The sequence below is a fragment of the Trichomycterus rosablanca genome, chromosome 17, assembly GCF_030014385.1.
Source record: "Trichomycterus rosablanca isolate fTriRos1 chromosome 17, fTriRos1.hap1, whole genome shotgun sequence".
Classification (NCBI taxonomy): Eukaryota; Metazoa; Chordata; class Actinopteri; order Siluriformes; family Trichomycteridae; genus Trichomycterus; species Trichomycterus rosablanca.
Window position 1 is genome coordinate 15,956,756 of NC_086004.1, and position 25,157 is coordinate 15,981,912.

The 25,157-nt window shown below is 40.9% G+C and overlaps 1 protein-coding gene across 2 annotated transcripts in view; it reads right to left on the reverse strand.

The window, feature by feature from the left end:
• The window catches only part of rrp36 (ribosomal RNA processing 36), a 52,363-nt gene that overhangs the window by 18,850 nt on the left and 8,356 nt on the right, over positions 1-25,157 (reverse strand). The window contains exons 2-8 of one of the 2 annotated variants that reach the window (XM_063012787.1): positions 24,311-24,633; positions 13,780-13,915; positions 13,632-13,698; positions 13,453-13,557; positions 11,995-12,069; positions 11,758-11,875; positions 730-952 (exon numbers count right to left, since the gene is read on the reverse strand). In XM_063012787.1, coding sequence (XP_062868857.1) covers positions 912-952; positions 11,758-11,875; positions 11,995-12,069; positions 13,453-13,557; positions 13,632-13,698; positions 13,780-13,915; positions 24,311-24,626 — 858 coding nt within the window. In that variant the 5' untranslated portion in view covers positions 24,627-24,633 and the 3' untranslated portion in view covers positions 730-911. Of the gene's footprint in view, positions 1-729; positions 953-11,757; positions 11,876-11,994; positions 12,070-13,452; positions 13,558-13,631; positions 13,699-13,779; positions 13,916-24,310; positions 24,634-25,157 lie in introns of those variants that run through there. The other variant, XM_063012785.1, reaches the window with a different exon arrangement.

Here is a 25,157-nt window from a genome sequence, read left to right on the forward strand (position 1 = left end):
CAATAACTCACATTGAGTAGCCTTCCATTCTTAACACAACAATAGACTGACGAGTCTCTAAAGAAAATTGTTTCTTTCTGGCCATTTTGAGCCAGTAAGCAAGCCAACAACTGCTGATGCTTCAGATACTAAACTAACCTAGAATGTTGTGCTCCCTTTTATGCTCCCTTATTAGTATAACGTGCAATTTCAGCTGTGCAGCAAAATTAAAAAGGGGTTTCCTAACAATCAATTAGCCTAATAACATTCTTAACTTGGATTGGCAGCCAAACCAGGAGATTGAGGCAGAGGACTAAGAATGGCTGATAATAGGACTATATGCAAAATAGGCCTCTATACAAAAATAGGCTTTAATGCAAACATTTTCATTCTTCAAAAATCATCTGATACATTTAAAATAATTGTGTAATGGACTAAATTGTTTGTGAATTGCATGAAAATGTGTTTTTCTAAGAAAAAGAGGGAAATTTGCAAGTGATCCCAAACTTTTGAGCGGTAGTGTATATATATATATATATATATATATACTGTATATATATATATATAAAATAAGCTGGAAAGTCTGCACACTCTGACCCGTGCAATGGGTAAATTAAAGCTTAAATAATTAACATCTTAAGTCATCTGTCAGTTTGCCCTCACAAATAACTTTAAACATGGAGAGAGACCAGCTTTACCATTAATCATAAAATTAAGTAAAGCCTTCACACTAACAATTTAATTCAGTCATCATCAGCATTTTATTTTAGGTGCAGCAGCTCCTGAGGTAAAGGTAGTCATGTTGACGAGATTGCTAGCTGCTCCAATTAGGGTTGCCAACTTTCAGAACTGGAAATAAGGAAAATCCTGGGCTGACGGGTTGGCGGAAGGCATATGGTGGGGGGTGGGATGGCGGGTGTTTACCTGAGCGGTTAAACATACGCCATCCCACGGTAGGCGGTTAGGGTTGCACCTATAAAAAATATAACGGGTCTTACACAGTCATAGGAACATTATCAAAATGTTTTATTTAGGCTGTTTAACATTTATTATTTTCATTCTTTATAATAATAAATCAGAACCATATTTTAGGCAAAACAACATAAAGAACATCATGTAACATTTTTTCTCAATAGTGCAAACAATAGTTTTACATAATCCATCTTCACACTGACATGCAGCCCCGGTTCTGGACTGCGTTGCTTAGGGGGCAGTGAGAAAAGTGCCAGCCCTGCTTGTTATTTTACTTTCGCCCTAAGCTGGATTCAAACCTAGGGCGGAAAAATACACGCGACGCGCTCTGCCCACTGAGCTACTCAAACATTGAAGTAATAACAGGTTGTTACGCTGATATGGCTGCGCACACACGGCATTACTAAGACTAAAAGTGAACACTACTTAAAATAATAACCAAACGCTTTCTAATTCCCACGGTAGCAGCAGTTTCTTTCTGTTTCATACATATCGCCCTGTCTCAGTCTACTCTGCAGCATTTCTCTCCCATTGATAAAAATACGGAACACCACGTTTAGTTTCCAAATAAGGAACGATTTAAACATAATAGGTACATAAGTATTCACACCCATGGCTTAATATTTTGGCAGCAATCACAGCCTCAAGTCTTCTTGGGTATAAGCTTGGCACACCTGTTTTTGGGCATTTTCTCCCATTCTTCTCTGCAGATCCTCTCAAGCTCAGTCAGGTTGGATGGGCAGCGTCTGTAGACAGCCATTTTTAGGTCTTTCCAGAGATGTTCAATTGGATTCAAGTCCGGGCTCTGGCTGGGCCACTCAAGGACATTCACAGACTGCTCCTGAAGCCACTCCTTTGTTATCTTGGCTGTGTGCTTTGGGTCATTGTCATGTTGGAAGATGAATCGTCGCCCTAGTCTGAGTTCCAGAGCACTCTGGAGCAGGTTTTCTTGAAGAATCTCTCTATATTTGGCTGCTGTCATCTTACCCTCTATGCGGACTAGTCGCCCAGTTCCTGCCACAGAAAAACACCCCCACAGCATGATGCTGCCACCACCATGCTTGACAGTAGGGATGGTGTTAGCCAGGCGATGAGCAGTGCCTGATTTTCTCCAGACATGACGCTTGTAGTTCAGGCCAAAAAGTTCTATTTTGGTTTCATCAGACCAGAGAATTTTGATTCCTCTGGTCTGAGAATCCTTAAGGTGCTTTTTGGCAAACTCCAAGCGGGCTGACATGTGCCTTTTAGTAAGGAGTGGCTTTCATCTGGCCACTCTACTATAAAGGCCAGATTGGTGGAGTGTGTTAGCAATGGTTGACCTACTGGATGGTTGTCCTATTTCCACAAGGGAACACTGGAGCTCTGCCTTAGTGACCATTGGGTTCTTGGTCACCTCTCTGACCAAGGCCCTTCTTCCCCCCGATTACTCAGTTTGGTCGGGCGGCCAGATCTAGGGAGGGTTCTGGTGGTTCCAAACTTCTTCCATTTCCAAATAATGGAGACCACAGTGCTTTTCGGGACCTTCAATGCTGCCGAAATTTTTTTTTATCCTTCCCCAGATTTGTGACTTGATACAATTTGGTCTTGGAGGTCTAAAGACAATTCCTTTGACTTCATTGCTTGGTTTCTTCTCTGATATGAACTGTCAACTGTGAGACCTTTTATAGACAAGTGTGTGCCATTCCAAATTATGTCCAATCAAGTTGTAGAAGCATCTTAAGGATGATCAGTGTAAACTGGATGCACCTGAGCTCAATTTTGAGCGTCATAGCAAAGGATGTGAATACTTATGTACCTATTATGTTTAAATGTTTACATTTTTAAAAGATTTACAAAAATGTCTGAAAACATGTTTTCACTTCGTCATTATGGGCTATTTCATGTAGATTTTTAAAAAGAAATCAAATCGGATTTCGAATATGTCTGTAACGTAACAAAATGTGGAAAAAGTGAAGGGGTGAGAATACTTTCTGATGGCACTGTATATATTTCTGATGGCACATATACATATATATATATATTTTTTTACATTTACATTTTTGGCATTTAGCAGACGCCTTTTATCCAAAGCGACTTACATTACAGTTACAGTATACAGTCTGAGCAATTGAGGGTTAAGGGCCTTGCTCAAGGGCCTAACAGTGGCAACCTGGCAGTGGTGAGGCGTGAACCAGCGACCTTCTAATTACTAGTCCAGTACCTTAACCACTAGGCTACGACTTATACATATATATATGCTGTATATATGTATATATACAGTGTATCACAAAAGTGAGTACACCCCTCACATTTCTGCAAATATTTTATTATATCTTTTCATGGGACAACACTATAGAAATAAAACTTGGATATAACTTAGAGTAGTCAGTGTACAGCTTGTATAGCAGTGTAGATTTACTGTCTTCTGAAAATAACTCAACACACAGCCATTAATGTCTAAATGGCTGGCAACATAAGTGAGTACACCCCACAGTGAACATGTCCAAATTGTGCCCAAAGTGTCAATATTTTGTGTGACCACCATTATTATCCAGCACTGCCTTAACCCTCCTGGGCATGGAATTCACCAGAGCTGCACAGGTTGCTACTGGAATCCTCTTCCACTCCTCCATGATGACATCACGGAGCTGGTGGATGTTAGACACCTTGAACTCCTCCAACTTCCACTTGAGGATGCGCCACACGTGCTCAATTGGGTTTAGTCCATCACCTTTACCTTCAGCTTCCTCAGCAAGGCAGTTGTCATCTTGGAGGTTGTGTTTGGGGTCGTTATCCTGTTGGAAAACTGCCATGAGGCCCAGTTTTCGAAGGGAGGGGATCATGCTCTGTTTCAGAATGTCACAGTACATGTTGAAATTCATGTTTCCCTCAATGAACTGCAGCTCCCCAGTGCCAGCAACACTCATGCAGCCCAAGACCATGATGCTAACACCACAATGCTTGACTGTAGGCAAGATACAGTTGTCTTGGTACTTCTCACCAGGGCGCCGCCACACATGCTGGACACCATCTGAGCCAAACAAGTTTATCCTGGTCTCGTCAGACCACAGGGCATTCCAGTAATCCATGTTCTTGGACTGCTTGTCTTCAGCAAACTGTTTGCTGGCTTTCTTGTGCGTCAGCTTGCTTCTGGGATGACGACCATGCAGACCGAGTTGATGCAGTGTGCGGCGTATGGTCTGAGCACTGACAGGCTGACCTCCCACGTCTTCAACCTCTGCAGCAATGCTGGCAGCACTCATGTGTCTATTTTTTAAAGCCAACCTCTGGATATGACGCCGAACACGTGGACTCAACTTCTTTGGTCGACCCTGGCGAAGCCTGTTCCGAGTGGAACCTGTCCTGGAAAACCGCTGTATGACCTTGGCCACCATGCTGTAGCTCAGTTTCAGGGTGTTAGCAATCTTCTTATAGCCCAGGCCATCTTTGTGGAGAGCAACAATTCTATTTCTCACATCCTCAGAGAGTTCTTTGCCATGAGGTGCCATGTTGAACATCCAGTGGCCAGTATACGAGAATTGTACCCAAAACACCAAATTTAACAGCCCTGCTCCCCATTTACACCTGGGACCTTGACACATGACACCAGGGAGGGACAACGACACATTTGGGCACAATTTGGACATGTTCACTGTGGGGTGTACTCACTTATGTTGCCAGCTATTTAGACATTAATGGCTGTGTGTTGAGTTATTTTCAGAAGACAGTAAATCTACACTGCTATACAAGCTGTACACTGACTACTCTAAGTTATATCCAAGTTTCATGTCTATAGTGTTGTCCCATGAAAAGATATAATGAAATATTTGCAGAAATGTGAGGGGTGTACTCACTTTTGTGATACACTGTATATATACAGTGTATCACAAAAGTGAGTACACCCCTCACATTTCTGCAAATATTTTATTATATCTTTTCATGGGACAACACTATAGAAATAAAACTTGGATATAACTTAGAGTAGTCAGTGTACAACTTGTATAGCAGTGTAGATTTACTGTCTTCTGAAAATAACTCAACACACAGCCATTAATGTCTAAATGGCTGGCAACATAAGTGAGTACACCCCACAGTGAACATGTCCAAATTGTGCCCAAAGTGTCAATATTTTGTGTGACCACCATTATTATCCAGCACTGCCTTAACCCTCCTGGGCATGGAATTCACCAGAGCTGCACAGGTTGCTACTGGAATCCTCTTCCACTCCTCCATGATGACATCACGGAGCTGGTGGATGTTAGACACCTTGAACTCCTCCACCTTCCACTTGAGGATGCGCCACAGGTGCTCAATTGGGTTTAGTCCATCACCTTTACCTTCAGCTTCCTCAGCAAGGCAGTTGTCATCTTGGAGGTTGTGTTTGGGGTCGTTATCCTGTTGGAAAACTGCCATGAGGCCCAGTTTTCGAAGGGAGGGGATCATACTCTGTTTCAGAATGTCACAGTACATGTTGGAATTCATGTTTCCCTCAATGAACGGCAGCTCCCCAGTGCCAGCAACACTCATGCAGCCCAAGACCATGATGCTACCACCACCATGCTTGACTGTAGGCAAGATACAGTTGTCTTGGTACTTCTCACCAGGGTGCCGCCACACATGCTGGACACCATCTGAGCCAAACAAGTTTATCTTGGTCTCGTCAGACCACAGGGCATTCCAGTAATCCATGTTCTTGGACTGCTTGTCTTCAGCAAACTGTTTGCAGGCTTTCTTGTGCGTCAGCTTCCTTCTGGGATGACGACCATGCAGACCGAGTTGATGCAGTGTGCGGCGTATGGTCTGAGCACTGACAGGCTGACCTCCCACGTCTTCAACCTCTGCAGCAATGCTGGCAGCACTCATGTGTCTATTTTTTAAAGCCATCCTCTGGATATGACGCCGAACACGTGGACTCAACTTCTTTGGTCGACCCTGGCGAAGCCTGTTCCGAGTGGAACCTGTCCTGGAAAACCGCTGTATGACCTTGGCCACCATGCTGTAGCTCAGTTTCAGGGTGTTAGCAATCTTCTTATAGCCCAGGCCATCTTTGTGGAGAGCAACAATTCTATTTCTCACATCCTCAGAGAGTTCTTTGCCATGAGGTGCCATGTTGAATATCCAGTGGCCAGTATGAGAGAATTGTACCCAGAACACCAAATTTAACAGCCCTGCTCCCCATTTACACCTGGGACCTTGACACATGACACCAGGGAGGGACAACGACACATTTGGGCACAATTTGGACATGTTCACTGTGGGGTGTACTCACTTATGTTGCCAGCTATTTAGACATTAATGGCTGTGTGTTGAGTTATTTTCAGAAGACAGTAAATCTACACTGCTATACAAGCTGTACACTGACTACTCTAAGTTATATCCAAGTTTCATGTCTATAGTGTTGTCCCATGAAAAGATATAATGAAATATTTGCAGAAATGTGAGGGGTGTACTCACTTTTGTGATACACTGTATATATATATATATATGTATATATATATATATATATATATATATATATATATATGTATATATATATATACAGGTCCTTCTCAAAAAATTAGCATATTGTGATAAAGTTCATTATTTTCCATAATGTAATGATAAAAATTAAACTTTCATATATTTTAGATTCATTGCACACCAACTGAAATATTTCAGGTCTTTTATTGTTTTAATACTGATGATTTTGGCATACAGCTCATGAAAACCCAAAATTCAAAATCTCAAAAAATTAGCATATCATGAAAAGGTTCTCTAAACGAGCTATTAACCTAATCATCTGAATCAACGAATTAACTCTAAACACCTGCAAAAGATTCCTGAGGCTTTTAAAAACTCCCAGCCTGGTTCATTACTCAAAACTGCAATCATGGGTAAGACTGCCGACCTGACTGCTGTCCAGAAGGCCATCATTGACACCCTCAAGCAAGAGGGTAAGACACAGAAAGAAATTTCTGAACGAATAGGCTGTTCCCAGAGTGCTGTATCAAGGCACCTCAGTGGGAAGTCTGTGGGAAGGAAAAAGTGTGGCAGAAAACGCTGCACAACGAGAAGAGGTGACCGGACCCTGAGGAAGATTGTGGAGAAGGGCCGATTCCAGACCTTGGGGGACCTGCGGAAGCAGTGGACTGAGTCTGGAGTAGAAACATCCAGAGCCACCGTGCACAGGCGTGTGCAGGAAATGGGCTACAGGTGCCGCATTCCCCAGGTCAAGCCACTTTTGAACCAGAAACAGCGGCAGAAGCGCCTGACCTGGGCTACAGAGAAGCAGCACTGGACTGTTGCTCAGTGGTCCAAAGTACTGTTTTCGGATGAAAGCAAATTTTGCATGTCATTCGGAAATCAAGGTGCCAGAGTCTGGAGGAAGACTGGGGAGAAGGAAATGCCAAAATGCCTGAAGTCCAGTGTCAAGTACCCACAGTCAGTGATGGTCTGGGGTGCCATGTCAGCTGCTGGTGTTGGTCCACTGTGTTTTATCAAGGGCAGGGTCAATGCAGCTAGCTATCAGGAGATTTTGGAGCACTTCATGCTTCCATCTGCTGAAAAGCTTTATGGAGATGAAGATTTCATTTTTCAGCACGACCTGGCACCTGCTCACAGTGAATGGTTTACTGACCATGGTATTACTGTGCTCAATTGGCCTGCCAACTCTCCTGACCTGAACCCCATAGACAATCTGTGGGATATTGTGAAGAGAAAGTTGAGAGACACAAGACCCAACACTCTGGATGAGCTTAAGGCCGCTATCGAAGCATCCTGGGCCTCCATAACACCTCAGCAGTGCCACAGGCTGATTGCCTCCATGCCACGCCGCATTGAAGCAGTCATTTCTGCAAAAGGATTCCCGACCAAGTATTGAGTGCATAACTGAACATAATTATTTGAAGGTTGACTTTTTTTGTATTAAAAACACTTTTCTTTTATTGGTCGGATGAAATATGCTAATTTTTTGAGATTTTGGGTTTTCATGAGCTGTATGCCAAAATCATCAGTATTAAAACAATAAAAGACCTGAAATATTTCAGTTGGTGTGCAATGAATCTAAAATATATGAAAGTTAAATTTTTATCATTACATTATGGAAAATAATGAACTTTATCACAATATGCTAATTCTTTGAGAAGGACCTGTATATATATATACAGTGTATCACAAAAGTGAGTACACCCCTCACATTTCTGCAGATATTTAAGTATATCTTTTCATGGGACAACACTGACAAAATGACACTTTGACACAATGAAAAGTAGTCTGTGTGCAGCTTATATAACAGTGTAAATTTATTCCTCCCTCAAAATAACTCAATATACAGCCATTAATGTCTAAACCACCAGCAACAAAAGTGAGTACACCCCTTAGTGAAAGTTCCTGAAGTGTCAATATTTTGTGTGGCCACCATTATTTCCCAGAACTGCCTTAACTCTCCTGGGCATGGAGTGTACCAGAGCTTCACAGGTTGCCACTGGAATGCTTTTCCACTCCTCCATGACGACATCACGGAGCTGGCGGATATTCAAGACTTTGCGCTCCTCCACCTTCCGCTTGAGGATGCCCCAAAGATGTTCTATTGGGTTTAGGTCTGGAGACATGCTTGGCCAGTCCATCACCTTTACCCTCAGCCTCTTCAATAAAGCAGTGGTCGTCTTAGAGGTGTGTTTGGGGTCATTATCATGCTGGAACACTGCCCTGCGACCCAGTTTCCGGAGGGAGGGGATCATGCTCTGCTTCAGTATTTCACAGTACATATTGGAGTTCATGTGTCCCTCAATGAAATGTAACTCCCCAACACCTGCTGCACTCATGCAGCCCCAGACCATGGCATTCCCACCACCATGCTTGACTGTAGGCATGACACACTTATCTTTGTACTCCTCACCTGATTGCTGCCACACATGCTTGAGACCATCTGAACCAAACAAATTAATCTTGGTCTCATCAGACCATAGGACATGGTTCCAGTAATCCATGTCCTTTGTTGACATGTCTTCAGCAAACTGTTTGCGGGCTTTCTTGTGTAGAGACTTCAGAAGAGGCTTCCTTCTGGGGTGACAGCCATGCAGACCGATTTGATGTAGTGTGCGGCGTATGGTCTGAGCACTGACAGGCTGACCCCCCACCTTTTCAATCTCTGCAGCAATGCTGACAGCACTCCTGCGCCTATCTTTCAAAGACAGCAGTTGGCTGTGACGCTGAGCACGTGCACTCAGCTTCTTTGGACGACCAACGCGAGGTCTGTTCTGAGTGGACCCTGCTCTTTTAAAACGCTGGATGATCTTGGCCACTGTGCTGCAGCTCAGTTTCAGGGTGTTGGCAATCTTCTTGTAGCCTTGGCCATCTTCATGTAGCGCAACAATTCGTCTTTTAAGATCCTCAGAGAGTTCTTTGCCATGAGGTGCCATGTTGGAACTTTCAGTGACCAGTATGAGAGAGTGTGAGAGCTGTACTACTAATTTGAACACACCTGCTCCCTATGCACACCTGAGACCTAGTAACACTAACAAATCACATGACATTTTGGAGGGAAAATGACAAGCAGTGCTCAATTTGGACATTTAGGGGTGTAGTCTCTTAGGGGTGTACTCACTTTTGTTGCCGGTGGTTTAGACATTAATGGCTGTATATTGAGTTATTTTGAGGGAAGAATAAATTTACACTGTTATATAAGCTGCACACAGACTACTTTTCATTGTGTCAAAGTGTCATTTTGTCAGTGTTGTCCCATGAAAAGATATACTTAAATATCTGCAGAAATGTGAGGGGTGTACTCACTTTTGTGATACACTGTACATACATGTATGTATGTATGTATGTATGTATGTATGTACAGTGTATCACAAAAGTGAGTACACCCCTCACATTTCTGCAGATATTTAAGTATATCTTTTCATGGGACAACACTGACAAAATGACACTGACACAATGAAAAGTAGTCTGTGTGCAGCTTATATAACAGTGTAAATTTATTCTTCCCTCAAAATAACTCAATATACAGCCATTAATGTCTAAACCAGCGGCAACAAAAGTGAGTACACCCCTAAGAGACTACACCCCTAAATGTCCAAATTGAGCACTGCTTGTCATTTTCCCTCCAAAATGTCATGTGATTTGTTAGTGTTACTAGGTCTCAGGTGTGCATAAGGAGCAGGTGTGTTCAATTTAGTAGTACAGCTCTCACACTCTCTCATACTGGTCACTGAAAGTTCCAACATGGCACCTCATGGCAAAGAACTCTCTGAGGATCCTAAAAGACGAACTGTTGCGCTACATGAAGATGGCCAAGGCTACAAGAAGATTGCCAACACCCTGAAACTGAGCTGCAGCACAGTGGCCAAGATCATCCAGCGTTTTTAAAGAGCAGGGTCCACTCAGAACAGACCTTGCGTTGGTCGTCCAAAGAAGCTGAGCGCACGTGCTCAGCGTCACATCCAACTGCTGTCTTTGAAAGATAGGCGCAGGAGTGCTGTCAGCATTGCTGCAGAGATTGAAAAGGTGGGGGGTCAGCCTGTCAGTGCTCAGACCATACGCCGCACACTACATCAAATTAGTCTGCATGGCTGTCACCCCAGAAGGAAGCCTCTTCTGAAATCTCTACACAAGAAAGCCCGCAAACAGTTTGCTGAAGACATGTCAACAAAGGACATGGATTACTGGAACCAAGTCCTATGGTCTGATGAGACCAAGATTAATTTGTTTGGTTCAGATGGTCTCAAGCATGTGTGGCGGCAATCAGGTGAGGAGTACAAAGATAAGTGTGTCATGCCTACAGTCAAGCATGGTGGTGGGAATGCCATGGTCTGGGGCTGCATGAGTGCAGCAGGTGTTGGGGAGTTACATTTCATTGAGGGACACATGAACTCCAATATGTACTGTGAAATACTGAAGCAGAGCATGATCCCCTCCCTCCGGAAACTGGGTCGCAGGGCAGTGTTCCAGCATGATAATGACCCCAAACACACCTCTAAGACGACCACTGCTTTATTGAAGAGGCTGAGGGTAAAGGTGATGGACTGGCCAAGCATGTCTCCAGACCTAAACCCAATAGAACATCTTTGGGGCATCCTCAAGCGGAAGGTGGAGGAGCGCAAAGTCTCGAATATCCGCCAGCTCCGTGATGTCGTCATGGAGGAGTGGAAAAGCATTCCAGTGGCAACCTGTGAAGCTCTGGTAAACTCCATTCCCAGGAGAGTTAAGGCAGTTCTGGGAAATAATGATGGCCACACAAAATATTGACACTTCAGGAACTTTCACTAAGGGGTGTACTCACTTTTGTTGCCGGTGGTTTAGACATTAATGGCTGTATATTGAGTTATTTTGAGGGAAGAATAAATTTACACTGTTATATAAGCTGCACACAGACTACTTTTCATTGTGTCAAAGTGTCATTTTGTCAGTGTTGTCCCATGAAAAGATATACTTAAATATCTGCAGAAATGTGAGGGGTGTACTCACTTTTGTGATACACTGTATGTATGTATGTATGTATGTATGTAATGGCTGGCTGGTATATATGGTCAGCCATAACATTAAAACCACCTCCTTGGTGTCCATTTTATCAGCATATATACTGTATATATGCATAATATTATGCAGATAACGGTCATCAGTCTCGTCAATGACAGTGATGAGTCTGCTTACAAAGGGTGGTTGCCAGAACAACCTGGAGCTGAACACATTTCCTGAATATTGGATGCTGTTAAAGCCACAAATTCCATATTAATTGCCATGGTTAGGATACACAAAAACTTGGTAAAGTGTCTCCATTCTTCTGTCCATATAATGTACTAAGCAAACAGTTTAGTATTACAAGAAAAAAATCCTTGTACTTACATTTCTTAAGATAGAAAGGTCTGTGCCCATGTCCCACTAGTTCTCTTTGTTTCCTCTTGAACCGAAGCTCCTTTTCCCTCTGCTGCTCCTGGTTTTTCCGAACAAGCTCTTGATTTTCCTGAAAATACATAATCCGAATTACGACAACACTATGCAAAACTAATTACTTGTAGTTTATGGTAAAACAGACAATAAGATTTTCAAGAAGAAACTGTATTTTTGCAAATGTAAACTTGCCATTCTCTTAAGAAGAGATTTCATTTCTTCTCTTTTTGAATGTGACTTTGATTTTCTTAGCCTTTTCTTCACCATCTGTAATTAAAGTCAATAATTACTTTAAAGACACATGTAAAATGTACAAACCCCATTTTCAATGTTTGTACTACTCAACTTCATTGTCTTTTGTAAATATAAAAATATTGAAAATTCTACACCTGCAACATACACAATAAAGCTGGGACAGAGGCATTTTAATAAGCTTTTTATGGTTTGAGAGCTAAACATTAATTCTTAAAAGCACAATATAAATCTAACCTGTTATTACTATTATTTTTAACACCATTATTTAAAGAATCAATAGTAGCAAACATAAACCTTGGATTATATTTCTATTTACTATTGTCTGCCTCCATTTTTTTTTTCAAATGCATACCACCATTTAACCACAGAGGGGGGTCAGTTAATGGTTTGGTTATTATCCTAAATGGATCAACCTTATCTAAAATTGCAAACATAAAATAACATTAAAAATGGCTAGCCAAATCAATAACATCTGCAGATTACAAATCATTAAACATATACTGTGTTTAAGGTTTTCATTTTAAGATTAAAAGACTCAAACATAATGCCATACATGTCTTATAAACTAAGTAAATTAACTTAAGCCACAACGTAAAGACCAAAACCAAAGTGTGTCCACCATTATAAGCACACACGTTGCACAACATTTAAAAATGTTTAAAAATGCCTACAAATTCCAAAGCAAATTCAATTGAGGGACAGTGGTAGCCTAGTGGGTAGAGCTTTGGGCTATCAACTAAAAGGTTGAAAGTTCGAATCCCAGCTCTGCCTAGCAGCCATTGTTGGGCCCTTGAGCAAGGCTGTTAACTTTCTCTGCTCCAGGGGCACTGTACAATGGCTGACCCAAACAAGCTGGGATATGCAAAGAAAGAATTTAATTGTACCTGTTATACCTGTAACACCTGTATATGTTTAAATGACAAAAAAAGGCATTCTATATTCTGTTCTAATTGTAGCATCATCTACAGGAATGTTAACTAAACACAGAATCGAGTCAAAATCAAGCAGAATTTGACAAACATGAAAACTTTGATAAAACACAAACAAAGCACCAGTTTACCACCTTCAAAGTCAGCAGCTCAAAAATTGCAAATTGAAACCAGAGACAAAGGGGAGCAATTGAAACAAATATAACGCACAGTTTCCCAATTATGGGTAATGATTGTATACAACAACGCGAACAATAAAAACATACACACAACAGGTCGGAGGAAATCGGCCACGCAATAGCGCCATCATGGGTAAAAACTGGTAAACACACCAGTTATCATATCATGCAAATAATGGGTCTAAATAAGTTTTATTTGGAACATGTCACCAGTTTGCAGAATAAAAAAAGTTATTTCTCTTATAATTATTAATGACACATTTTATAGGTATGTGTTCTGAACAAACCTCTGCTTCTCTTTGTTTTATTTCATTTATGAATTTGTATGTCTGGTTAAACACTTCGGGTTTAAATTCACCAGACAAGTCATCAAAACGAGGGTCTCTGATAGTCTGGAAAACAGAAAAATCATAAAATGTAAAGTCGATTAAGTATATCTACATATACTGTGTAGAAAATTACTTACAGTTTTTTTAATGGGTGCTACCCTTCTGAAAAATGTGACTGGATTCTTTGCTGAAATCTCGTCAGGTCTGTAAAAGAAAAATGTTATAAGGAGGTAGAGGAGACATCATATTATTGTTTTAGATTTGCATTACTGTAAACCCCAGTACCTGTGCTTACTCAGTCGTTTCACATGTTCTGCAGTCTGCTGTTTTTTTTTTCCCGCTGAGGAAACCTTATTATAATACTTAGTCCCCATCTTGCTTTGTAGCCTCATAATCTCTTCAAACGTCTTATCTGATAGATCTGTTAATTTTAAAAATAATATGTGACAAAATGGTTGCTGTCCATGTTTAAAAACATAAAACTGTCCAATTAGCAAAGGATTGATAAAATCCTTTTCAAATAAAACATACAAATATGAGTAAATAATACAAATGTGAGTGAATTTGGCAGGTCTTTTCAGTACATCTTAAACTATCGTTTAACTAAACTATTTTCTTAGGCATGGGGAGAACCTGCAAATTCCACAGAAAGGACCTGGATCACACCACCTGGGAATCAAACCCATGACCTTCTTGCTGTGAGGTGACAGTGCTACCCATTGAGTCACCATTCCACCCTCTCATAACACAAAACAAACAGTATCTTATGGTGTAAGGGCTATAACAGCAGAAACACGTCCTGTTACTCAAAAACAGGAACCTGAGGCTACAGTGAGCACAGATCCACCGGAACTGGATATCAGTGCAGTTAGTACTGATTTTTTTTTTGGTGGGGTAAGAATTTGCCATATGTGGACCCAATATGTCTTGTATCAACAATTGTATACTGATGTTTTTGGTGTAATGGTGTTGGGAATGTTTTCCTGGCATGTAATCTTGGATCCCAAAAATCAATCAAGTATTGTTTGAATGCCACAGAGCCTAAGTAATATTGATGACCATGTCCATCTATTTATGGCCACAATTTACCAAGCTTACAATGACTACTTTCATCATAATAATCTTCCATGTCACAAAACATGTAACTTTAAACTGATTCTGTAAGCAACAGTGAGTTTAGAATGATTCGCTGGGCTCCCAAGTCACCTGATCTAAATCAATCTTCATCTTTGTGCGGGTAACAAATATGCATTGTGCAAGGTAATAACAAAAACCAAAACAATAAAGGAATGTTTCCAACCTCTTGCAGATAAATGCAAAAAAACCCTGTCCATGATTAATATGGGGAACTTAAAGACAGCCAGTGAGTGTTTAGAGAATTTACCTTTTGTTTCATTTTAGCAGAGATGGTAAATATGTAGAGAAGAAAGACTGTTAATGTATTTCATAATCAACTTCTTATTTTTATTTTTTTTTTAAATAATGAGAAGAAAAAGAACTACATTTTATTATAATATTTGTTGTCTGTTAAAAATAATAAACAAAAGGCAATATTAGTAGTTTGGTCATTAGAAATAGTACATAAACATGTACATAAACACAGCATGTTTCCTGCAATACAAGAGGAAACAAAACTTTGGATCATGTTTATACAAACATTTCTGGAGCTCACACTGCGACCCCCCTCCCCCACCTGGGACAATCAGACCATCTTTCTTTGTTTCTTATTCCTAAGTACTCTCTGCTTATCCAACATGTGAAGCCATCAACATCAACCATCAAAGTGTGGCCAGCGGGGACAGACGCTGTACTTCAGGACAGGTTCCAACACACGGACTGGAGTATGTTTGCTTCACAGGCTACTTGTGGCTCTCACACGGATATCGACACTTACACCTCCTCTGTGCTGGATTATAGCAAAACCACCACTGACAGTGTTACCACACAGAAACAGATCACCACGTACCCAAATCAGAAGCCATGGATGAATAAGGAGGTGCGTCTTCTGCTGAAAGCCCGCAACATCGCCTTCAGAACAGGTGATGCACAGGCCTACAGCACATCCAGGGCAAACCTGAGGAGGGGCATCAAAAAGGCCAAGTACTGCTACAAGCTAAAGGTTAAGGAACACTTCAACTCCGACCCCCGACGCATGTGGCAGGGCATCCAGGTCATCAGCAACTACAAGCCCAGCAACTCCATCCCGGTAACTACAGATGTCTCCTTCCTGAATGAGCTAAATGACTTTTATGCTCGCTTTGACAGAGACCACAGGGAGGCGGCTACCCAGACCAGACTCTCTGCAGACCACCAGCCCCTCTCACTCTTCGCCTCCACAGACGTCTATACCGCACTGAGCCAGATCAACGCACGCAAAGCTGCTGGTCCAGACAGCATTCCTGGGCGAGTGCTGAGAACATGTGCGGAGCAGCTGACTGGAATTTTTACGGACAGGTTGTCCCTCCCCCAGGCAACTGTACCAACATGCTTCAAATCCACCTCCATCGTACCAGTGCCGAAACACTCCAGCCCGACGTGCCTGAATGATTACCGCCCTGTAGCACTCACACCCATTGTTATGAAGTGCTTCGAGCGACTGGTCCTGGCACACCTGAAGAACTGTCTCCCACCCACACTGGACCCACATCAGTTTGCATACCGCAGCAATAGGTGTACAGAGGACACAGTCTCCATGGTGCTGCACTCTGTGCTCACACATCTGGACAATAGCAACACATACGCACGAATGCTGTTTGTTGACTTCAGCTCAGCATTTAATACCGTAATCCCTTCTAAGTTAGTCACTAAACTTGGAGATCTGGGTATTAACACCTCCCTTCGTCATTGGATTAAGGACTTTCTTACCAACAGACCTCAGCATGTTAGGTCAGGCCACACCTACTCCATCACCATCTCACTCAATACAGGCGTGCCACAGGGCTGTGTGCTGAGCCCATTCCTCTACTCCCTTTTCACCCACGACTGCAGGCCTGTGCATGGATCCAACTCCATCATTAAGTTTGCTGACGACACCACGGTGATTGGACTCATCAGTAACAACGATGAGACAGCCTACAGGGAGGAGGTACAGCATCTGGCCACATGGTGTGAGGACAACAATCTGCTCCTCAACAACAACAAAACTAAAGAGCTCATCATGGACTTCAGGAGGGAACGAGGAGGCACGCATGACCCCATCCACATCGACGGAATAGCTGTTGAACGTGTCTCCAGCTTCAAGTTTTTGGGGACCCACATCTCGGAGGACCTGTCCTGGACCACCAACACCTCCAGCTTGGCCAAGAAGGCTCACCAGTAGGACTGGGTATCGCCACTAATTTCCTGGATCGATTCGATTCCGATTCACAAGGTCCCGATTCGATTCGATCTTCGATTCAATTTCGATTCAACACATTTAGGCATATTTGAGTTACATTAACAGGTTTTGTTTAAATATGTACAGATGTTCAGAGAACGAATGTGATAATTGTACAAAGAACACTCATTATTAAAAATATTTGTGTATTTTGTTTACATAAATAATTAATCCAAAACAGAAAACAGTAACACTCATTTTTTATTATTATTTTATATGTCTGACACGCTACAACATTGTAAATGTAATGTAAACATACACCTGGCTGTTGAACAGCTTATGCCAAGTTTACACTACACGACACTCTGATTAACACCTGGTCACTGTAATGTTCACACTACACGACTGATCAGCGATGGGGGGTTTTACACTACACCATCTATCACCAGGGGGAATCACAGGCGAGCTTCTCTGGTCTCCAAAACTACGTTTTGTCACGAAAACACACGTGAGAAGTGATGAAAGGTTTAATGATACCATGTCCAAACATGCACATCAACAAGTAGCGAGAGATCAAAGTTTGTGCACTGATGAAATAAATGAATCTGAGTGGATTTGGCAACACGAGCAGCATGGATCGTTCTGTAGTGAGTTGGAGGTTAATAAAGATTTTGTTTTGTAGAGAACGATCTCGCGTGTGCTGATGTATTCTGATAGAAACTATATTATCCCCCTGTACCACCTGTTTCCAACCTCTCCCCTGTGTTTCCCCTCGCTGTTTCTCACATTGATTGAGAGCCGAGTTTTGATCGCAGAGCAAGTTCCTCCCGAATCCAGCACCGACCCGTCGCCGAGCGAAAATCAGTGCAAAAAGTTGTGTAGTGGTCATAACTTGAGCTTCTGCCATGCTAAACTGATGTGCAGGTCAGATCTCGTTGCATGAAAAAACAGTGGCTGGTCACGCGAAATTAAAGGGGGTAACCACAGTAATAGATTTCCGTGTGCACCGTAAAAAGGGGCGTATTTAAAAGATCGATCTCGCGTTTATATGAATCGATATCGGATCGTTCAAATAAAGATCGATTCGAATCGAAAAATTGATTTTTCTACTCACCAGCGCCTCTTCTTCCTGAGGACACTCAGGAAACACCACCTGTCTTCGGCCATCCTGGTGAACTTTTACCACTGTGCAATAGAAAGTATCCTGACCAGCAGTATCACAGTCTGGTATGGGAACTGCACTGTTGCGAACCGCAAGGCACTGCAACGAGTGGTGAAAACTGCCCAGTGCATCACAGGGACTCCACTTCCACCCATTGAGGACGTCCAGAGGAAACGCTGTCTGCGTCGAGCATGCAGCATTCTTAAGGACTCCTTCCACCCTGCACACAGACTATTTGCCCTTCTGCCCTCTGGCAGGCGCTTCAAGGACTACTAGATTGAGGAACAGCTTTTTCCCCAGAGCTGTCTCAATATTGAACTCTGTCCCCCGTTAACACCCCCCCCCCCCCCCCCCCCATCTCTCCTCCTGGCAAGGTTGCACTACAAACATTTTTATCCTTTTTCCGCTTAGCATTTCATCGGTACATACATCATTTGTACATAAATCCCATATATACTGTATACATCTGTTTATTATGTTTTTACATACTCATTCCTTGATCGTGTCCATAGCACCTTAATCACTTTAACCTGCATAGCACCTTAATATTAATCTGCACCTTAATATGTATATTGTTTTTAGCTACATATCTTGTTTATAGTATAGTTTATAGATCCTGTTCATACCACTGCTATTTACCCACTGTAAATAAGGTACAGTGGGGCCAAAAAGTATTTAGTCAGCCACTGATTGTGCAAGTTCTCCTACTTAGAAAGATGAGAGAGGTCTGTAATTTTCATCATAGGTACACTTCAACTATGAGAGAAAAAAAATGAGAAAAAAAAATCCAGGAAATCACATTGTAGGATTTTTAAAGAATTTATTTGTAAATTATGGTGGAAAATAAGTATTTGGTCAATAACAAACAAGCAAGATTTCTGGCTCTCACAGACCTGTAACTTCTTCTTTAAGAAGCTCTTCTGTCCTCCACTCGTTACCTGTATTAATGGCACCTGTTTGACCTCGTTATCTGTATAAAAGACACCTGTCCACAGCCTCAAACAGTCAACCATGGCCAAGACCAAAGAGCTGTCGAAGGACACCAGGAAGAAAATTGTAGACATGCACCAGGCTGGGAAGAGTGAATCTACAATAGGCAAGCAGGTTGGTGTGAATAAATCAACTGTGGGAGCAATTGTAAGAAAATGGAAGACATACAAGACCATTGATAATCTCCCTCGATCCCGTGGGGTCAAAATGATCATGAGAACGGAGAGCAAAAATCCCAGAACTACACGGAGGGACCTGATGAATGACCTGCAGAGAGCTGGGACTAAAGTAACAAAGGGACCATCAGTAACACACTACGCCGAGAGGGACTCAAATCCTGCAGTGCCAGGCGTGTCCCCCTGCTTAAGCCAGTACATGTCCAGGCCCATCTGAAGTTTGCCAGAGAGCATATGGATGATCCAGAAGAGGATTGGGAGAATATCATGTGGTCAGATGAAACCAAAATGGAACTTTTTGGTAAAAACTCAACTCGTCGTGTTTGGAGGAAGAAGAATGCTGAGTTGCACACCATACCTACTGTGAAGCATGGGGGTGGAAACATCATGCTTTGGGGCTGTTTTTCTGCAAAGAAGACAGGACGACTGATCCGTGTTAAAGGAAGAATGAACGGGGCCATGTATCGTGAGATTTTAAGCCAAAACCTCCTTCCATCAGTGAGAGCATTGAAGATGGAACGTGGCTGGGTCTTCCAGCATGACAATGATCCCAAACACATCGCTCAGGCAACGAAGGAATGGCTCCGTAAAAAGCATTTCAAGGTCCTGGAGTGGCCTAGCCAGTCTCCAGACCTCAACCTCATAGAAAATTTGTGGAGTCCGTGTTGCCCAGCGACAGCCCCAAAACATCACTGCTCTAGAGGAGATCTGCATGGAGGAATGGGCCAAAATACCAGCTACACAGTGTGTGCAAACCTGGTGAAGACTTACAGGAAACGTTTGACCTCTGACATTGCCAACAAAGGTTATGTTACAAAGTATTGAGTTGAACTTTTGTTATTGACCAAATACTTATTTTCCACCATAATTTACAAATAAATTCTTTAAAAATCCTACAATGTGATTTCCTGGATTTTTTTTTCTCATTTTGTCTCTCATAGTTGAAGTGTACCTATGATGAAAATCACAGACCTCTCATCTTTCTAAGTAGGAGAACCTGCACAATCAGTGGCTGACTAAAAACTTTTTGGCCCCACTGTATATCATAAATACTGTATATCCTGCACTTTCTGCCTATTGCCCTTCTGGTTAGATGCTAAACTGCATTTCGTTGCCTTGTACTTGTACACGTGTAATGACAAAGTTGAATCTAATCTAATCTAAACAGCAAGCCTGTGACATAAACCAATGGCTATTTAAGGCAAAGTACTTCTCTACGTTATCCAAAAAAATGCTAAGAAAAACTAAATGTGCCAGTAGATAGACCCTCAGAAAGTCGAGGATTTCTGAGCATCTAAGTGTCCTACACAAAAGCTGTACTGGGATTGACATGCAAAAAAGAATTCAAAATGCAAAAACAAAATTACAATGAGAACTTGGAATTTTCGATGTATCATGGAAAGTTGGAATTTGCAAAGATGGAAATGAAGCATCTACACAACATCATCCTTGGGATCAGTATACTAAAATAGACACTATCATTCCAATAAGAAATCTCTTCTCTAATCAACAAGCCACAGTCATGACAAAAAATGGACAAAGAAAACGGAAAATAGAAAATAGAACTAGTCAGTGTAAAGACAAAAGTCATGACGACAGGAAAGACGAATAAGAAGGAAAAGATGTTAAAGTGGTGGACATCGTTTGCCTACTTGGATCAGTCATTAACAACAAAAGATCCATATAACATATAATGTAGGAACTGGAAAAAAAATCTTTAGATGTAACAATTTCTCTCTCCAAACAAAATAAACAAGCCATAAAAAGTTTGAAGACCAAAATAGTAGGGCTGCAACGATTAGCCGACGTAGTCGATAACGTCGACTATAAAAATTTGTCGATGTGGAATTTCATTGTCGACTAGTCGTTATTGATGCAATGCACTAAAGGAACTGCAGGGGGCGCAGCATCGCTTCCATGGCGCAGCGGGGAGTTTATGAAGACAGAGGCAAAGATAGAGAGACTGAAACTTTCTAAAGTATTTCAGCCAAAATAACCCAAAGAAACGAGCTGGACGCAGACACTACAGAGTAGAGTTATGGTTTCACGCCAGCACTCCGGTGAAACGCCTTGCAGCTGTGATGAGCAGCGTTATTACGGTAAGTTTTTACACCGCTTTGTGCTTTAACCAACGTAGTTAATGTTTGTTAATGCTAGAGTACTTGTCGGAAAACTATCTAAGAGTTCGCTAACAAACTTTACAGTGTACACACCTGAGTGTAATTACAATATTTCAATGTTTTATTATAAAAAGATTTAACAATCTGAACGTCAAACATTGCTTATCTTGTCTGATCTATAATAAATACGCATAAGTATAAATGCATGTGTATCAATTACACTTTAACACAAACATTAACACAACATTTTGGCATTGTAATCTCTCTCTGCCCACACAAAACAGAATAATAGCAGGCTACACACTTCAATATATTTCAAAAGTTAACTGCTTAGTTTATAGTTACAGATATTTCTTAAGTGTATGAACGTGTACAATTAGTTATGCCTGTAATCCAGAATGAAGTTCTATACCGTAACAAAAAATATGAATGTAAATGTTCATGCTGCGATGACGATGATGTAAAATAATGTTAAAATAATTCAAAGTCCAAACATTTGAGTGGTTAACGACTTTACATGTCACACAAGCTCAGTGCAAAACACGAGCACGGAAACGGTACAAATCCGATCTATTCCCTACACACTCGCTCCCTACGCCCTATAGTGCGCTTAACTTTCATAAAGGGCCAGACAATATATTTTATAATTCACATTACACGACAGGTGAGACATTCTTTTTTCTTAATATAGCGCTTTTATTTAGGAAAAAATAGTTCTTACATAGGCAGGAAAATCTATGGCAGACAAGAGTCAGAACAGCGGATTAGCCGTAACGTTATTATTACTGTTTGCTCCTTTTTCTCAACACTTGTGCTCGATTTACACTGAAGATATATTTAGTAAATAAGTACATGTCCACGCATGCACGCGCTTGTGTTCATTTCAGGTTGAACTGATAAAAAAATGTTGATTTTGAAAAATTAAAAGACGAGCCGTTTTTCAGTTTCAGCTTGTTAGCTCACAGCTAACGCTAGCCAGTGTGGCTCTTCACTCGTCTCTCTGTGTTATGACCAGTGAGCACCCCACAGCCAATCAGCCAGCTCCAACCGCCTACCCCCTCCCACCCCTCCCTCACTGTGGATGCGCGCATGTCCTAAAGTCTGTTTTCAAGGTAAACCTGAAGCAGAAATTTGCCGCTTCACATTTAAAAAATACCGTCACCATTTTTGAATACCGTCACCATTTTTAAATACCGCGGTATACGGTAATATCGTCATACCGCCCAACCCTAGTTTCTAATGCTGTCCAAAGCTTTCTTATTTCATTGAATTTTTTTTATTGTGATTGTGTATTAATGTTTCAAATATATTTAATTAAACTATCAAGCTTAAGTTTCATATTCATGTTTCATGTGTCATTATTTTAATTTGATATTGGAACTTAAATAACATAACAGGGTTTTATGTTAAGGCAGAGATGGAGGTTATGACATAAATAATCGTCAGATTAGTCGACTACTAAAATAATCGTTAGTTGCAGCCCTACAAAACAGAAGACAAGCTGTCTAATTTATTACTCTGTCCATATGATCCCAAAATACATCTACAATGTTCAGGTCTGGTCTCTGTATAGGCCAGTCCATGACTGTCAGTCTCTCCGAATATGATTTCAATGAATTAGCAGTGTGCTTTGTATCATTATCACGCTAAAAAATAAAACGGGTACTTTCCAAAACGCAAGGCACTTCACAGCATTCATGATCCTATCAATTTAGACAATATTGCCAATACCACTGACAGAAATGCACCAAACCAGAACAGACTGATTCTTCCTTGTCAAGCACTCATTCTTCCATCTTCAACCTTTTCTTTTTACATGTTGTCAACTACTGGACCCCAAAATGTCAAACTTTGCTTCGTCACTCCATTATACTCTTTCCCACTGATCTTTATACCAATCTTTGTGAGCTTTAACTTATCTTAGCCTTTCCACCCTGTTCCCATTCTGTATAGATGGTTTCTTGGCTGCTACCCTACCAAAAACAAAATTTTTTGCTTTTTTCAAGCTTTTTTGCACTGTAGAAGGGTCAATTTGGCATCTCAGTGAAGCCGCCAGATGCTGACCAGGTCAGAAAAACTTCATCAGATATTGAGGTTTATTTGGCCTTCCAGTCCTTTTTTGTCCTTTACCTCTCGTGATTCTTCAAATTTCTTTACAACAGCTTGAATACCATATCTTGAGTATCTAGTTTGTTTGCTGATTAGAATTTTATGTCTTCCAAATTCAGTGATCTTTGGCATTTTAAATGAAATGATAAACCTATAAAATAACAGTTTTTTTTTTCTGATTCTGGTTGCATTCTAATAGAGACTGAAACAGATTTTATAGAGTCATTATATCATTGCTAAAACAACAAATAAAATTGTGGCCTAAGATGTTTAAGCAGTACTGTAAATATTTAAAACGTTGAGGAAGTATATTAAATTGTTCTTTCAGTAAAATGCAGGGACAAAACCTAAAAATCAAGATCAGTACTACAGTACTGTATTACTTTATTATTTAGGTAATATATTAAGAGTTCTAAACAGCAAGTGAAGTTACGATCACACTAAGTAATGTTTTAAAGTGGTCAGATCGAGGTACAGTTCACACTACACAGCTTGTAATTGGGAGTCTTTTTAGTCATTGTGGTTTTTACACTACACGATTGAACGACAATAGAGGGTCACACACTACACGATTTATCACCAGGAGGAATCGCAGATGAGTTTCTCTGGTCTCCCAAACTACGTTGTCACAAAAACACATGGGCACAAGTAAAAGCCAAGATTTAGCTTTAAATACAGTTACTCCTAATACACTTTTAAACAGCAACTGGTGTGCTTTTGAAAATTAGCAAGTAATAAGCAGTGAAGGTTTTTTTTGTCAGTTCTAAGGCTGAAGATGCAGTTCTTTGTTCAATTTTACATGCCTTCGTGTTTGATGATTTAACATAGTGCTTTTTAAACATACTGTAGAACACAGTGTTGACTAGAAATTAATACCATACCATACTGGGTGTAGAAATGTTCCATTACTGTAGTAGAGCATACCAACCTTTCATGAACTCACCTTTGGTGTGCAAATTTGCTTCAATGTTTTTAGCTATTGCTACAGAGCTTGTTTCATCATCAGAATTGTTATTTGACTCAGTCCTTTCACTGGTCTCATGATGCCACTTGTCAGCAAATTTCCAACATTGTGTTTGTTTCAGATTTTTTTCTTCTCCTGATTCTTGTACTTTGTTTCTTTTACTGAGTAGAACAAAGTTTTGCTCCATCTCCAAGGCATCCTCAACACAATCAGAGCTCACTTCATTATGTTTTTGGTTTGAATTTTTAAAAGGCTGACCATGTTTAAGAGCTGTTCGTCTTTTCCAGGGTGCCATTTTCTAGCTGTTGTAAATAAATAAATAAAAAATACAATTTTGAATAATACAGATGTACTGTAATACAGATAATGTTTATTGTTATTATGCAAAATAACTTCATTTATCAGGTTTTACAATTGTATGTATTGGCAAAGTCAAGTTTATACTCAATTAAATCATTATTGTTAAGACTTTTAAACTGTATTTTTGTTACTATGAGTTAACAATAACGTTTGCGAAAGTTCTTAGGCCTTTAGTATTTATTGTTCGTGTTGCTTAACATTCTTCATATAATCCATTACCGTCCTAACTAATAAAAAAATTACATATAATTTAAATACAAAACATAGAACCGGCACAATTTTAATGGATAATCGCGGTCACGTCATCTGCACTCGGAAAAAAGATCGGTCACGCTACCGCCACTAAAAGCCTTAGTGCACGTTTAAACCCTTAGGGACAAGCGCTTGCAAGCAACCATTTTTGAGGGAGAAAAGGGATGTGCATTTATGACAGCTTGTATGACCACCAACAAATCCTGTCCTAGAT